The sequence below is a fragment of the Mustela erminea genome, chromosome 16 (assembly GCF_009829155.1).
Source record: "Mustela erminea isolate mMusErm1 chromosome 16, mMusErm1.Pri, whole genome shotgun sequence".
Taxonomy (NCBI): domain Eukaryota; kingdom Metazoa; phylum Chordata; class Mammalia; order Carnivora; family Mustelidae; genus Mustela; species Mustela erminea.
Window position 1 is genome coordinate 52,157,816 of NC_045629.1, and position 18,083 is coordinate 52,175,898.

The 18,083-nt window shown below is 36.1% G+C and overlaps 1 protein-coding gene across 2 annotated transcripts in view; it reads right to left on the reverse strand.

Moving 5' to 3' along the window:
- The window catches only part of LRP12 (LDL receptor related protein 12), a 71,934-nt gene that overhangs the window by 13,028 nt on the left and 40,823 nt on the right, over positions 1 to 18,083 (reverse strand). For both annotated transcript variants that reach the window (XM_032316280.1, XM_032316279.1), the window contains one exon: positions 7,240 to 7,375. In XM_032316280.1, the coding sequence (XP_032172171.1) occupies positions 7,240 to 7,375 (136 nt within the window). The remainder of the gene's footprint in view (positions 1 to 7,239; positions 7,376 to 18,083) is intronic.

An 18,083-nucleotide genomic window follows, 5' to 3' on the forward strand; every position in this document is an offset into this window, starting at 1 on the left:
CCTGGTCTGGTCACCGCGCACTTGTGGAGGTTTGGTTCGGGTTTGCCCTTAAGTCTTAGGTGAATTCTTAATTTTAGGACGTTGTCTTTCCTGATAATGTATGACATTTCCATGGTTTCAATAAAATCCCAAGGTATTTACCAAGGTCCTGAAACTCAGCAGGCTCCAGACTCCAAACTCTGCCTCAGCAGCAGTGCACAGCTGCTGAAATCTTGGAGCAGCTTTTTCTACCAGGTTCCTTAGCGTCTCTTAAGCATGCACAGCTCAGAAAATAGCAAAAAATCTGAGGAGAATTTATACGCAGATAGAATGGCTTCCTACACTGGGGCTCTCTCCTTTCCGGGATTTGCCTTTTCAATTTCCAGCTACTCTGATAGCCTCAACTCCAACCTGTGATACCACCACCTCAAGCACACAAGACTGAGTTCTAGTTACTCCATTCTGCCTGGGGAGCTAACCACCGTGGATCCCTTCTTTCAAGGGCTTAATTCCCTCCGGTTTCTGTCAGCTTCTGATTATTTTCCAGGACTTATGAGTAGTTTTTAAAAAACTTTTATCCAAAGTTGATAATGGTTTATGAGTGGGCTAGTCAGTTTTAAGCCTAAGGAATCCCTTAATACACTTTTATCCACTAAAATGTTTAAGATTGAGGAAAGCAGGATCCTTGCCCAGAACAAAAGAAAGGATCAATGAATACCTATTCACATATACACTCTTGGATTTGGTTTGCTAATATTTCCTTTAGGACTGTTAAAATACATTTAAAAGTAAAATTAATTTTCAGGTTTTCTTTTTTTTAATACTTCATAGGTTTATATAACAAAGACAATGATCACATACCTGTGCCCTGTGCCTGTTTAAAGAATAGCTCTAAGGTAGAAATTTTCAATTTCTTTGTTTTTTGCCTTAATCAGCTTTCCCTAACCTTTTGAGTCACTTTTGAGAATTTAAATTTCTGTAGAAATCATTTTATCTTGATAGTAAAATTCATTACAAAGCTGCAAATAGCATTTTCTTATATTAAAATATTTTTTCCCCCGTATCTGTGGGCTTTATATTTGCTTGGATTTTCTATGGAGATAAGCACAGTAGTGGCAAACAAGGAGAGTTTCATCTCTTCCTTCCTATTTTTCATATTGTTCCTTTCTATTTATCGTCCTGTTGCATGGAGACTTGGTGTTCTAGAATAAGCAGTGAAAGCAAGCATCCTCTTCCTGGCCCTTGGTACTAAAATTAACTTCAATATTAAATTTGATTAAAAATTGTTTTAACAAATACCTTTTATCAGGTTAAAGAATTCCTTATCTATTCATTTAGTAACAACCACCTGGAAAACTACTTAGGTTTAGCATCTTTTTCTGAATGCTGATTCAATTTCTTTAGTGAAATCAATTCTTAAATCATTTTTGGTAATTTACATTTTCTAGAAAATGGTCCAATTCATCTAATTATATGACAGAGTTACCACAAACCATTCATAATACCCTAATATTACCTTATGACTTCAGAAGTCTCTATTATTATACTTATAATTTATAGGCATTTTTGCTCATTCTTACTAGTACCTTTTCTCTTTTCTCTTCAGTCTTGCCTTGAGATTTATTTTCCCAAGGTTTCCAGAAAGCCAGTTTTTTTATTTTATTGAATCATATTGTTTATTCTTTTTTTTTTTTTTAAAGATTTTTAAATTTATTTTTTTGACAGACAGAGATCACAAGCAGGCAGAGAGGCAGAGGGAAGCAGGCTCCCCACCAAGCAGAGAGCCCCATGAGGGGCTCCATCCCGGGAGTCTGGGATCATGACCTGAGCTGAAGGCAGTGGCTTTAACCCACTGAGCTACCCAGGCGCCCCTGTTTATTCTTTCTGTTTAATTATTTTCTGGTCTTCTCTTACTACTTTTTCTACTTAAGATTCACCCTATAGTTTCCTTCTATATGCTTATGTAAATTCTGAGCTCATTTATTTTCCATTCTGCTTATTTTTAAGTCAATGCATTCAAGCTGTAGATTTTTCACAAAGTACTCTATCAATGTGTTCCAACAGTTTTAATATGTAATACTTTCATTATGGTTATTTTCAAAATATTTTATGAGTTCGACTGTGATTTTCAGCATTAGTGCAGGAGTTATTTAGGAATATGCTTTCAAACATAATGTGTTTTGTTGTTACTTCCCTCCAGTTTTTTATTGTGGCTTCTTATATAACTGCATTGTGGTTAGGGAACACAATCTGAATGATGCAAACTCTGGGAAATGGAATTCAGAATTCCTTTGTGGTTTAACACATAATCAGTTTTTTAATAAATGTTCCCTATGTTTTGAAAACAATGTATATTCTCTATTCACGGAAATAAATATAAACATACACATATGTAAAATACATGTTCCTAATAGATCAAGCTTGTTAATTTTTGTTTATCAAATCTTCTGTCTTTACTATTTTTGTTTAATCTAAGGAATTCTGATTAAAGATATGTTTATTAACTTCCACTAACTGGATCAAACTTGGTAATTCTCCATATTTTTCTGCTTTGCATGTATTTTAGGCTATGTTATGAGGTATACAAAGTTTATCATGATTCCATTCCCTAGTGGATTGTTACTAGTAGTTTGTGTCTTAAGCTCAATTACACCTAATGTTAATCTTCCTACACTAGCTTTCTCTCTATCAGTATATCCAAAGCTAATCTTTTTCTATTATCCGTCTCCAAATTGTGTTTATTTTAGGTATGTTCTTAGAAGCCCTTTATAGGAGGGTCATACCAATCAACGAACCAATAAACCTGATCAGACTGTCTTTTAAAGGTTAAATGAGTTTTTTATTGAACACCCTTCTACTGGGGGAGATTCTTCATTTTCCTCCTTTCCTGTGTTCTTTTGTATTCACAGGCTTTGTTTTTGGTTTTCTTCAAGTTTCTTTTACTTTACCAGATACTCAAGATTGCTGTATTTTTTCAGTAGTTATCTTTTAGATGTAATTCAAATACTAAAACAAACTTCTGTTCTAATAAAGCCCAAGTGGGAGTATTCTGAGTTTCTATTCGCCTCTCAAATTCTCAGATTTGGTGGAAAAATTACAACTTTACTTTCACCAATCTCTAACTGAAATTTTGCATTCCACTTATGAATATAAACAACAAACCACGATAGTATTTACGGTACATGTCACTAGCACAGATCATAGATAATTACACATTACATTTCAGCTTTAATAGATATCTAGAATAACTATTTACAGTCAAAAATCACCTTGAAACTACAGTAGCTATTAGAACCATCACTTCCTAATATGTTAATAAGCATATATTACCATAATAAAAACATGTAAAAATATCTCATAGCTATACTTCGATATAATTGGCTCCATTTGTGATAATATGTATTCTGATTTGTGAGTTTAAAAACATTCTAGGAAAGGATCTACTACTAAAGTGTTCACAGCATAAAAAAAATTAAGGAAGGGGCACCTGGGTGGCTCAGTCAGTTAAGCAACTGCCTTCTGCTCAGGTCATGATCCTGGAGTCCCGGGACTGAGCCCCACATCAGCCTCCCTACTCGGCGGGGAGTCTGCTTCTTCCTCTGACCTCTCTTCTCTCATGCTCTCTCTCTCTCTCTCTCTGCCCCTCCCTCCCTCTCAAATAAATAAATAAAATCTTAAAAAAAAAAAAAAAGATTAAGGAAAAAAAACCCTGGTGCACTTGTGATAAGCAGTGGGTGATGTGAAGAATGGCTGAGTCACTGTATTACACACCTGAAACTAATATAACACTGTGTGCTAATTGTACTGGAATTACAATAAATAAAAACAAAATAATAAAGTTTATCACGTCTGGAGTAAATCTGTATTTGGGTTTTGTTGGCTGTTTTTGTTAGTGTTAATATTTTCCATACATTTTGGAAATAGGGCTCATTCTGTAGAAGCTCTTCTGGTTCTCTCTTGCTCCTTTTCATCCACTCTCTTTCTGTTCTCCCTCATCTGTGTTGTCCTACGTGCTGTAGCTACGTTCACCTGGGCCTCCATTCCAGGTGGTTCAGAGCATTACAGAGCCTGTCGTGGAGTCAGCAGGTACCCTGGTTAAATTCCGATGTATAAGGGTACGTCCTCCAGCTCTCTAAGCTTTCAGTCCCCTTCAAGTTCAGGCAGTGGACAGTGATTAATGCAAGTTTGCTTCAGCCTTTTAAAAAAAAAAATTTTTTTTTAAATTAATTTTTAAACTTTTTTTTTTTTTAAGATTTTATTTATTTGTCAGAGAGAGAGAGAGAGGGAGAGAGAGTGAGCACAGAATGGCAGGCAGAGGCAGAGGGAGAAACAGGCTCCCTGCCGAGAAGGAGCCCGATGTGGGACTCGATCCCAAGATGCTGGGATCATGACCTGAGCCAAAGGCAGCTGCTTAACCAACTGAGCCACCCAGGCGTCCCCCCAAAAATTTAATTTTTATTTAAATTTAGCTAACATATAGTCTATTATTAGTTTCAGAGAGTGAGTTCAGTGATTCCTCAGTCTTACATAACACTCAGTGCTCATTACATCATGTGCCTCCTTAATGTCCATCACCAGTTACCCCATCCCTCTACCCCCTTAAGGCTTCTTTCTTGAGCAAAACACCCCGACTCCAGTTCTTGGCTTCAAGCAGGGAATTAAAATCCAATCCTCTATCTCCTCTTGTTAAGATGGCTTTTGTTGATTTTGGTAAGTTTCAAGGGAGAGGAATAAGGTAAAAATGTTTTCATGTTACCATTTTTAATCAGTTTTATAAGGAGAGCTCTAAGTATTGCTTATACATCATTCATATAATTTTAGTCTCTCTCTTTTATCTGGATTTTAATTTTATCTAAACTCAGGAATGGATGTTTTCTTTTTATCAAAAATGCTTTATTTTAAAAATTATTTTTATTTATTTGAAAGAGAGAGCGAGAGAACACAAATAGGCAGAGTGGCAGGCAGAGGGAGAGGGAAGGAGCAGAGAGCGTGATGTGGGACTCAATCCCAGAACCCTGGGATCATGACCTGAGCCAAAGGCAGATGCTTAACTGATTTAGACACCCAGGTGCCCCTATCAAAATGCTTTAAAACATCTGTCTACTCTAGATAATCATACACTTTCTTTGACTTATCAATATAGTAAATTAATTTAGAATTTTCTAATAGACTTACTTTTCTGTCTAAATGAGCTGCATTTGATCATGGTACAAATTGCTTTTGAACAATTTAAGATTACACCAATATTCACAAGTGAAACTTGACTGTCCTTGTGTGTGTGTGTGTGATCTTTTTAAAGTTTGGTATTTTTAATGATAATGATTTCAGTAAGAACTAGGACAATTACTAAAATCACCTTCTGATCTCATTGGGCTGTGTAAATCCAAATTCATTAACTTCTTCTGGAATTTAGGAAATTTTCTTTTAGAAGTATAGCCTATGTCTAATTTTGTTCTGCATTTTAGTATTGTGCTTGGTTTTAGTGTTTCTTTGTAAAATCTGAAGGGTCCAACACATGCTCAGAACCAAATGGCAGTACTCCAGGTAGCCTCCTCCGTGATGGCAAGAATTTCCAAGTCTTATGGAACTGAGCTGGTAGGCGGCAAATTTAATTTTGGGGTTGGATTTTTAGTTAAAAGATAAAAATCTCTAAAAACTCTAGTTTTATGTTGAAAGAAATCCAATACAAGGAATCCCTATGGTTAAAATGCTATTTTGTAAACATGTTTATACTTAGTCATAAGCAACAGAAGAATAGGCCTCTTGTCCGGGTTCCAACACTGGCACTACTGCACAAGGATCATCTTAGTGGCACATACTAACAATCCATCAAGCAAGAGAATCACACTTCTCAGAGAACAGTTTCTATACAAGCTCAGCTTCAGTGTTGCAGAAGATATGGCTTGGGGAAGAAGGGACCAGAGGAAAACAAACCAGATGGCCCCTGTTTTATGGCTTCCACAGAAAAAGGGGGATTAAACACAGTTCTGTTTCTCAAGAGACACTGGTTGTCTCATTAGTTAAGGGATATAAATAAGGAAGATGGATGAAATAGACAAAGGGGATTAAGAGGTACAAACTTCCAGTTGTAAAATAAATAAGTCACAGGATGAAAAGTACAACATAGGGAATGTAGTCAATATATTATAGTAACACTGGTAAGGTGACAGATGGTGACTACCTTACCATGGTGAGGACTGAATAATGTAGAGAATTGTTGATCACTATGTTGTACACTTGAACTAATATAACATTGTACGTTCATTAAATATATTTCAAAAACCCCTGCAAAAGTAAGCTAAACTTATAATCTTACTTTTTAAAAATGTAAGAAGGGATTTCAATCTGTGATCTGCCAAGTCTCTTCTAAATCTAAAATCCCATACCTACTACCTATAAAAATATTACTAATGAAACAATGTTGAAGATGCCTTTCCGCTGTTGCAGACACTGCCTTTGTGACAGGCACGACTTTCTGATTTGTGTTTCAGTTCTAACCACAGTTATTTATTAAGGCACAGTAATTTTTTCTTTTTCTCCCCTTGGGCAAATTTTTTTCCTAATAGCCTTGATATAATTTCCTTAAGCGAGCGTTATCTACTTCCACTGAATCTTCTCTCCTTAGTATCTTATCCCCATACTGTTTTTCTGCAATTTTAAATCTTTTTAAAATGAATCTTAATCTTTATTTATATTTATTAGAATCTTAAACTTTTGTTTATTTCTCCTAGGCATACCTTTCAAAAGTTCTTGAGTTTCGAAGTTATAAAAGAGATTTTTCTAGACACATTATCAGCTTGTTTCAAGTCTTATCTACATACATATAAACAGGTAAACACTACAATCATGTTTTAGCTTGTTAAGACAGAGGACTCTACTAATAAGACTAAGGTTATGGGCTAGATTTCCAAGTGGATTGGTGCGTTCTGTTTATTTGTCCCACAGCCAAAGATTACACTCTTGATCCTAATAAGCCATTTTACAAATATGCACCTTTTGTTAAAAGGTAATCTACAAGAATATGGATGGCTCAGTGGAAATCCATTACAACCAACAGAAAAATATTCAGAACACATACCCTTATAGTACGGGAAGGATGGACCATTATTCCGACCCTTAATATGGTACTAGTAACTATAGTTTATTACATTTTTTAGAAAATTATCTTTTATATAACTGCATGCTGAGTGATGGATACTTGGAAACTGAATTTATATTTTGTAGTATTATATAGTAATTCAGAAGGGTTATCAGAATTACCTTATGGTAATGATTTCCCCTGGGTTTGCCCGTATGAACCAGCTGCAGTTGATTCTGGCAGGATATTCAGAAGGCCAGCCTGGGCTTGTGATTATACCACTTGGTGCTCGAATTTGTTCTGGAGTCTCTCCACAAGCTGGAAGAAGCCAAAGCAATCTTAGCTAATTATTATACTTTAAAACAAAGCACTAAGTAAATCAGTGTTTATTAAAAAAAAAAAACCCAAACAGCCCACACATCAGACATCAAATCATATGCAATAAAATATGCCATCATCAACCTTAAATAGCTTTTATTATTTATAAGATATTTTATTTTCTTCCCTTTTAGTCAAAGTATTTCATTCTAATTAAGTACACATTTTGGGAAGGCATGAAAGTTTTCAAATTGGGCCTTTGAATAACAGTTTAAAAGTCAGGATTATTAGCTTTAGCCATGGCTATTGATCATCTGATTCATCTATCTTTTTTCAAAACTCACCTTTTAAATTCATTTTCTTTATTACAAACTAACTATAAAGTTCAATGTTTACTGAATTACTGTTGTTTAAGAGTACCATTTTGGTTTTTGGACACTTTAAATTAAAAAACTATTATATAAAGAGTCTTCTGAGCAAAATAAACAATGAAAAGCACATATAAACATGATAGCAAGATGCCGGATTGTTACAAAGATAGTGGGTGACTGGATCAAGACCGCAAAGCACTATACCTCAAAAGTACTGCATAGCAGTTCTTTAATTTATTCTGTTAATATTTCTAAATTTTATTACAGGGTGATAAATGAATCCTAAATTATTTTAAAAATAAAGGCTTGAAAAGGTGACTAAAATATCATTATGTGATTAGATATCTGAATATCATGAAGAAATACAGTAACAAGCTTAAGCTCCTACCAGCACTTTCCTGGTTTATTCTCCTTGCATGATCTTGAATTCTCAGAGTGATATAATTCACATCTTACCTATCCAGAGGTCAGCAGATAATGTGACAATTCATTCTCCCTCAATTTAAAAGATAGTCATTGGAGTCCAAAAAAATACATGATGAATGTTGTAAGCTTTCAGTAAAATTTAAAACCTTAGAACCTCTTATTTGATGTAATTTCAACATATTAGATTATTTGATTTTTAAAATAGCAGGAGATTAGAAGCAGCAAATTAGAAGTAAGGAAAATAACTGCTCGGGGTCCAGAGACAGTTACCAGAAGTAATGTGGGCAATTTTCAGAACAAAAAAAAAGTATGTGCTGAAGTGAATAACCATGACGGCTCAGAACATGTATAATACTGCCTATCTTCCAGAAGCTGAGAGAAGACTCTCCTTTCATAATACTTAGCAGTCATACCTAGCTAAAAGAGTTACTGAGTGAGTACAGGAATCCTTGCACGCAAAGTGTAGTATGTGGCTGGAACTTCCATACTTTTGGAGTTCTGCTGTTAGTTTAAAAATTAGTTCACCCCATTAACAGATAGACAAGTATAATTATAACTACAATTTGTAAAAATGGCATTTTTTTTTTGTAACAGAGGTTACAATCCACTCAATTAAGGTTAGAATGCTAAGAAGCATATTATGCAATTTTAAAAAGATTTATCTATAATGATCAAAATAAAGCAAGCTTTATTGCTGAAGGAGTCAATCCTTATTTCCATAGAATAACCCATTCTCTGAAGAAACAGTGCAATCTAGGTTTTGAAAATATACTTTACTGAAGAAAAACTGTTCATGCTTAAAATGCCTCTACCCTAGAATTAGGGTACATAGCCCCAAAAGGATCTTGTTTTCAATCACTTTTAGAGAACAGACCCATAACACAAAATATTTCAAGGATATAATATATCAAAAGCCTATTACACATCTTATTGCTCACTCAGAGTTGAAACTTCCAATTATTTTTGGTTAGCTTTCATTAAGAGTAAAATTTCCCTTATAATTTTTTAAAAATTTTGATGATACTTTAGAGAAAGACTAAATTTATCTAAATGTGAGCTTATCCACAATGACGTGCCAGAGGTTTGCTTTTAAATTTAATGAATTATCATGATAATAATTAAAGAAAAGATATCCTAAGTCATTTGTCAGAACTTTTCCTTTCTTCATTATCTCTTGCCAAAGCATTTGGGAGTAGTATACTAAACAAAAAACCAGGAAGTAATAACTTATGGCAAAGCAGACAATTTGTTAGCCTTTAAATAAATGAATAGAGTACCTTCAGGGGAAAAGCCAGGAAGAATTTCATTAGGTTTTGTTTTAAATTTCTACCCCCTGAATACTGAGAAACCCATAGGTGGTGCTCTTATACCAAAAACTAAGTATGTTATGTTCTGATATGGATGCTCAAAAATACTATTGTGATTATTTTATTTTCATACAACGGCCCAAGAATAAGATACACCAGCCATAAATAAGAATGGATATTTTAAGATTTAGTATTTCACATTTCTAATTCAATAAGTACTTTAAAAACAAAATGATAGTATCATGTTGCTCCTTTAATTGGTTATGAACACATATTTTGACTTAACTTTGCACATTTGCAACATGTGACGTGACTGAGTTTGGCATTTCTTTTCCAATCCAGCCAGTGGTTTTTTATCAACACATTTTTCCATGTGCTTGTTACACATTGGGCATGTAGATAAATATACTGTAGAACAACCATAACTTCTTCCTTTCTCTATTTAAGAAAGAGTAAATTCAAATGCCAAAAGAGTAAGATTAACATTAGAAACCATTAAAAAGTTTCTGTCCCTTTGGGTTAAAAATTTGGTTTAAGGTCTATCATATATAGATAGATCGATAGATCAATAGATCGATAGATACCTATCTATAGATAGATAGATCCTCTAGATCCTCAAAGAGATAGGCCATACTCTTTGGCCTCTATAGATAGGTATCTATCGATCTATCTATATATAGGTAGATTTGGAATCATAAAATCTAGATGCTATCTGTTCAACCTGTCATTTACTGGCTTTGTCATAGTGTAAGCTATGAGACCTCTTTGGGTCTTGGCTTCCTTGTGTGTTAAAATAAGAAGTTGCTACTTGAATACCTCTAAAGTCTGTTTTGGCCCTAAATCGTGCCCATCCCCATCTCCCATCATCAAGATATATTTCTACTACATTTCTGATGGCTTATCAGGATGTACTCATAAATTTTGCCTTGTTTTCTTACTTTTCATTTTCTCTCTGGCCTACTGAAACCAGACTTTCAATTCTTCACTCCATAAAAGCCTTGCTAGCAGGCAAAACCATCACTGACCTTACTGCTGAATCAAAGGGATGCTCATCCCCATCCTATTTGATCCCTCTGGTGTATCTAAGAGGGATTTGTTTTTTCTTGATACTCTTGTACCTTGACTTTGCTGACATCACTTCTTCTGGCTTACCTCCTACCTCTGACTGTTCTGTGTTAGTTCTCTAGCTCTAGATCATCCTCTTTGACCAGCTTTGGCAGGCTGGTGTTTGCAGTTCATTCCCAAGCCTTCTGCTCTTCTCGCTCTCCACGGAAGGTCTCATTCCCTCCTACAATTTCAACTATGCTCTACAGTTCATGGGTTGAAGATCTCTAGTCCAGAGAGTTTACATAATCAAACGCCCACTGGACATTCCAACCTCAAATTCAACATGATCAGAACAATGTATTTCCCAAATCTTTCTTTTTATCATATATTCTGAAACCTTATTATCGTAGGCATCAGTTGGTTAAAGGAATAGTCACTTTACTTTCTTCAAATAAAAGGGAAATTTACCTTAATATTACAGGCAATTTTGGGGCGCATGGGTGGCTGGGTGGGTTAAAGCCTCTGACTTTGGCTTGGGTTGTGATCCCGGGGTCCTGGGATTGAGCCCCGTGTCAGGCTCTCTGCTCAGCTTCCCTTACTCTCTCTCTCCCTGCCTCTCTACTTGTGATCTCGGTCTGTCAAATAAATAAATAAAATCTTTAAAAAAAAATTACAGGCAATTTTAAGGACTTCCAAGCATAGTAAATAACTCAGGCCTTAAGAGCAACTAAAATGAGAAATTTCCAAATTAAACACTGATACTGCCTTCCTCACCTCTTAGGCCTGCTTTATCTCCTAACATCTACCCCAATCTTCCAATTGACTTTTTCTGAGTCCTCTATTTTTTCATTATTTCAGTGTCTTCTAATGATTCCCCATTCCTAACTCACCGTAACCCTTCAGCTCAAGTACATACCATCAACTGTAATTTCAATTTTTCTTAGTTTGTTATATTTACATTAATGTTATTCATTTTATATTTTATATGAAAGATATGCAGTGAGATATTCACTTTGACAATACTTAAGCCTCGATCCCCTCACTTGTAAATAGGGATTAAAACACTATACCTACCACCTAGTGTTACTAAGGTTAAATACAACTATTATGGTAAAGGACTTAGCACACTGCTTGGATTATAATAAAGTGTCAATAAATAACAGCACATGATCCCTAGTCAGACTGGTTGGTAGTAAGGCCTGGAATGCTGTAGTGAGATGTGTTCAGATTAAGTGGAAAGAGGCAGTGACTATTCATTTAATATGTACTGGGCACCATCACGCTCTGGAAAGAATGAGAAATTATGCCACCAATTAACTGGTTATCTGATGACATGGGCAGAAGGAAGGGTAAGGATAAGGTTGGGATATATACCCACAAAACAGTGCTTTAGAAAGTGAATCTTTTTTTGTTTTGCAACGAAACTGTTTCTATAATCCTACTAGTCTGAATGTCATCCTTCCAGACTGACTATACTCCCAATTTGGGATATACCAAACCTGACATTCTTTTACCTACATTTATTCTACCCATTCCTTCTCTAATGCTTATACATAATCATATATATAAATCTCTATATAAATATGTACATATACACACACGTTTTATTTATTTATTTATTTATTTGATGGAGAAAGGGACAGATCACAAGTAGGCAGAGAGGCAGGCAGAGAGAGAGGGGGAAGCAGGCTCCCTGCTGAGCAGAGAGCTCAATGCAGGGCTCGATCCCAGGACCCTTGATCACGACCTGAGCTGAAGGCAGAGGCTTAATCCACTGAGCCACCTAGATGCCCTACATATTTTTTTTTTAAAAGATTTTCTTTTTAGGGGTGCCTGGGTGGCTCATTTGATTATGTGTCTGACTCTTGGTATCAGCGTGGGTCATGATCTCAGGGTTGGGAGCCCACGCACGCACGGGGCTCCATGCTCAGCAGGGAGTTCGTTTAAGATTCTCTCCCTTTATCTCCCACCACCCGCCCCAGCTCACCAAAACACAAACTCACTAAAATACATAAATAAGTCTTAAAAAATAAAATATTATTATTATTTTTTTTCCTTTGAAAGTAATCTCTACACCCAATGTGGGGCTTGAATTTATAATCCTGAGATCGAGAGTGGCATGCTCTACCAACTGGGTCAGTGAGATGTCCTGAATTATATTTTTATTTTTGATTAAATTGTTCCCCATTAGAGAAGCAAATGTCTTCAAGGAGTAAGTGTGAAGCCCAGAGGATATGGATGCAAAGTCTGGACTGATTCTAGGTGTAAGTGTCAGGGATAACTGACTGTTGTTAGCATTTTGATTGCTATTTTGTCAGGGTTATCCTTACAAAGCTACAGAGTGATGTGCACCAACACTACTTTTCTCATCAGCCCTGTTAGTTTAGTGTTTAATTTTGCAGATTGTCAGATTTTCCAGAAATGATTATATTTTAGTCTTTGTTCATTTTGCTTCCTTAATAGACCTCTGAACAACCAGTATCAACTTTTGGTTCTCGGAATAGAAATATCTACAAAAAACATATCTACCTAATTTGCTCTTTAGATGTAAAGAAGCATTCAAGTATTTTGGATGATGATAATCCATTATATCTACCTTTGATAAATTTCTTGTAACTCTAGAAACAGAAACTCCCAAGTTAAGGAGGTTCCAATTCAAAAGACAGCAACTTTCCACTTGGACAGCATCTTCTCCATAAAATTATGTAGTGATTAGGTTATCTGATTAGCTTTAAAAAGCCTATTTAATTCATAGTGGTTCTAAGAGGACAACCGGAATGAAAAATTGAAATTATTATAATGCTAGTGGTTAAGCTATACTCAAAAGCTACACTAAATATATACAGCTTTTAACTTAGCCTGTTTGTTATCAATTAAGAAAGGGAGAATTAACTGAGGAATGAATAGGTAGAGATTCTCTGATGGTGCTCTCAATAAGATTTTGATATAAGTTTTCAGGTTTAGAATACAAAGATCTCATTGCATAATTCAGAAAATGGCAAAACTGAGAAATACTCAAGACTTCTTCAGGTTTAACCTGATACTATTTCTTAATCTCAAAGAAAAGCAAAGAGCTATGGTTTTAAGCTAGATTAATGACTATAACTATCAAATTTAAAGAAATCATTTAAAAAATAGGAAGTGTTCAAACAACTGCTATTTCACAGGACACATGGCAGAGGAGAGGAGAGAATGACTTCAAAATAATGTTAAAGAAACTGCCCTTCAATTTGAGATTTCATGGTTTTAAAGCCCAAGGAAAAAAAGAAGCAGGCAAGGAAATTTATGATTAGAACCGAACTACCTGTAAAAGGAAACAAAACGACAATTTCCTGTTCTACAGATGAAGAACTGGGTTTCTTTTCAAAACTGACAAGAGCTGACACTTTATGACTATAAGTAGCCTAGACTGAAAGTGACATGGTACCTTTTGCCTTTGGTTTTAATAAGCCACAAAACTGAAATGCAAAGAAAAATCAACTATGCTGTACCGACCACTGAAGTACATAAAATACATATGAAAGACACATGAAAAGAGCATGTAGGGAATTGATGCTCTCATGGAAATTGCAGTTTTGGAATGAGATATGCTTATTCATTTAATCCAAGAAATTTATAAATAGTTATGAGAACATACAAAACAATATGGTCCTGAATGATACAGTATACTTTAAAGTCATTATAAACAATGCATCATATGGGCATATGGTATTATTAAACAGACACAAAGAGCCACACTTACAAAAAAACCTGCATTATATAAGTATAGAACAGGGAGGGCTTACCTGACTATTAACACAGCATTTTTTCACACAACAGAAGTAGGCAGAGCCAGAGTAAAGAAAGAGCACATTCCAAATCAGAAAAATTTAATGACCCAGTTCTGTAGAAACCAGTCAAGCCAACGTAAGCTACTATGAAAAGAAGTGATGTGATGCAAAGAAAGAAACTGGTGAGGCACAGAGGTCAGCTAAGAAGCTCCTCCAACTTGTAAACTTTTCCTTCACGTAAGTTCCACTATCTAACAAGAGCAAGAGCATGTTCCGTCTGTTTATAAGCAAAGGACAGCTTTATAGTCAGTGGTGGTCACCATCATTTGACTGTCTTGTTTTTCAGAGTATGGTGTTTTATAAATATTAACTCCATTATGGCTGATAATACAAAAGAAATTCTGAAAACACTTGCAAGAAGAAATTAATTCCAATGGAAATAGAGGTACTTAAAAAAAGTGCCATCTCTTAGATAAAGCAGCAGCAAAGGGTGACTACCGAATGGGACTTAGGATTCGAAAAGGAAGATTCTGAAGGCTGACGAGGAAATCACATGATATATGGAAAAGACTGTGCCTGAACGAGCAATGTCAGGCACTGAGACATGGAAAATTAGGATATGCAGACAAATGATTAGCCTGAAAACCCGACACCTACTGGTCCAGTTAGTGTAGGAGAAGGGAAGCACTTTGAAACTTAAAGATTAAGTATGGTGCACAGACTGACTTGTTGCAAGTCAGAGGTTTATGGTTCATGAGCTGAAGGACTGTGCACACAATCAAAGGGAAGAGTGTGTGGTCAGGCTTGTGGGTCTCATTACTAATAATGTTAATGATAATGCATTAGTAATAATGATAATCACTAATAATGATAATGTGTCAGGTACTTCCTTTTTTTTTCTTTTTTAAATGTTTACTTATTTAGAGGGGTAGGGGAAAGGGGCAGAGGGAGAGAGGGTATCTCAAGCACACTCCTTGTTGAGCACAGAGCCTAATGTGGGGCTCAACTTCATGACCCTGAGGTCATGATCTGAGGTGAAATCAAGAGTCGGATGCTTACCTGACTGAGCCACCCTGGCACCTCTCAGGTACTTTCTTTAAATTCTTAGTATTTAATTCTTAATATTATTTAATCCTTAGTACTATTTAATTCTCTTCTTATTCCTATTTAACAGAGAAGAAAAAAAAAATGGCACAGAGAACTCAATTTTCCTAAGATCACAAAAAAGCTAGTGAAGTGTCACAACTGGGATTTGAACCCAGGCAACAGGCTCCAGGGTCTGCAGTCTTAGCCACTAAGACACACTACTGCCCTAGCGAATTCCCTATGATATTTGGAATAATTATCAGGAAGACAGCAGGAGCTGCCTCAACCCTCAACAGAATTTCAGGGAAGATAAAAGTAGTTTATTTTGTAAAAACGTTCTCTTGGTCCTGTATTAACACAAAGAGAAAAGATTTTAAAACTTGTCAAGACTGATTCTTATTTGCTACAAATCTATGTAGTGACTGAAGACAGGACTAATCTGCTTCTTGGTTTCTTTGGAAGAGTATTTCAGGACCCACCTTTAATAAGAAAAATGTACAGACAGGACTTAATTATAGGCAAGATATCTGGGGCACCGGGAAGAGCAGCAGCAACAAGGGGAGGCAGTGAAGGCTGAAGGAGGTGTTTCAAAGGAAGGAGGAACAGAGAAGGGGAAAAGCAGGAAAGGCTGGAGGACTAACTGAAGGTGGTAGTATTCTTTTATTTTTTTTTAAGATTTTATTTATTTATTTGACAGAAAGAGATCACAAGTAGGCAGAGAGGCAGGCAGAGAGAAAGGAAGGGAAGCAGGCTCCCTGCTGAGCAGAGAACCCAATGTGGGGCTCGATCCCAGGACCCTGGGATCGTATCATGACCTGAGCTGAGGGCAGAGGCTTTAATCCACTAAGCCACACAGGTGCCCCAGAAGATGGTAGTATTCTTAATGTTAAGACAGAGTCTAGAAAGCAAGCGTGTGGAGTATGAAGTCTACGGGCCACTGAGAACAATGGGCAAGTCTCAAGAGAGCAACAGAATCCAAAGATGAATGAAGAGCAAGACTGGTCCTCTGTCAGGCTGTCCTCTACGACACAGCTAAGCCCCAGCAACTTCCACAGAAAACAAGAAGTCCACCATTAGGAAGAAACAACTTCAGTTTGAAAGTTCTCTTCTTGCAACTTGACTGGGTTTGTCGCCTGTCCCAGTGTCCTAATTTCTTTGACCTTTTATTGCCCAGACTCCTTGAACACCTGGTGTCCGAGCCGAGCTCTCACACAGTGTAAATGCCAGAACCGTCAGCACGCTGAGGGTGGACAGCATTGGAAGGAGAAGGCGACTGGACATGGGTGGTGATCCCTTAGATTTACTCCACATTTCATTCCAACGTTTTCAGAAAGTCTGAAAACTGAACTTCCCCTTTTATGGAACCAATTACTGACACTCTAATAGCAATATTTACTAGTCTAAGATGGGAAGGTTTTTAATTGTTATTTAAAAGGTAAGATCAGGAACTCCTGGGTGGCTCAGTTGGGTAAGGCAACTGCCTTTGGCTCAGGTCATGATCCCGGACCCCCGGGATCGAGTCCCACGTGAGGCATCCAGATCGGCAAGGACTTCCTCCTTGACTTCTTCCCTCTCATGCTCTCTCTTTCCCATTTTGGCTCTCTTTCTCCAATAAACAAATAAATAAAATCTTTTTTTTTTTTAAAGGTAAGATCAGTACAAGCAGGAAAATTTATATTAAATCTATCACTCACACTCAGGACTCTCAGTATTTTCAAACCTGTTACTAGAAGTCACATATTTCTACTTTAAGCAGGAAATCCTACATCTAGCTGCTTATAATTAAATGAATATTCATTTGCATTAGCACAGATACTTAAGAATGAATGCAGCAATATATTTATTCCTATTATTTTAAATAATGTTTTTTGAGGACCAAAATATTTCATGTGGTCTTTGACTCTAATCAAGGCAGGTAACCCCTTAGTTTCTTGAGGGCCACTAAAGTTCAGAACAAACAATGATCAAGGGTGACATGGCAGTAAAATAGAATATATATTTTTAAAAAGTTAAAAGAGGCACAAAATATAGAAAAAGAAGGAAAAATAGAAAAAAAGAAAACCCCACAGTTTTTCCACTTCCGAAAGGGTCATAGCACAATATGACTAAGATAAGGAGGGTGCCCTTAATAGAACGATCCAAACAGCTTTATCCTAAAATTTCTAAGTAGTAAGAGTAATTCTGAATTTTGCCAGCAAAGCACAAGATAAGGTAAATGGTGGAAGATTCAACCTTTTATACCTTTTCCTAAGGGCCTGAAATGGCAATTATTTTCCTGTAAGGGCATAGAAACTATTGATAATGGTACCTCTATTTCCCAATTTTAAGCACTACAGAAGACTAAAATGCTAAGCAAGCTACTATTTCTATTTCCTGAATGGGAAAAAATGTTAATTTTGAAGTTAACTGTGATTCTTGTGGGAAAATAGAAGAGGCAAAGCAAAAATCAGCACCTGAGCAAACATAAATTCGTCTTGACGCTCATGATTTTCTAAGCCATTTTTTTTTTATCACCTTTGACATAGTTCTTTTAGTATATGTTGCATCTTTTTCCAGGTGAATTCTTGTCTTAGTGTCTTGTCAAGAGTGATACCCAGAAATAAACATACTGTCCAGAGAGTGTTTAAAAGAGGAGTAAAGAAGAACTCAAGGGTCTGCCTCCGGCTCAGGTCACGATCCTGGGGTCTGGATCAAGCCCCCT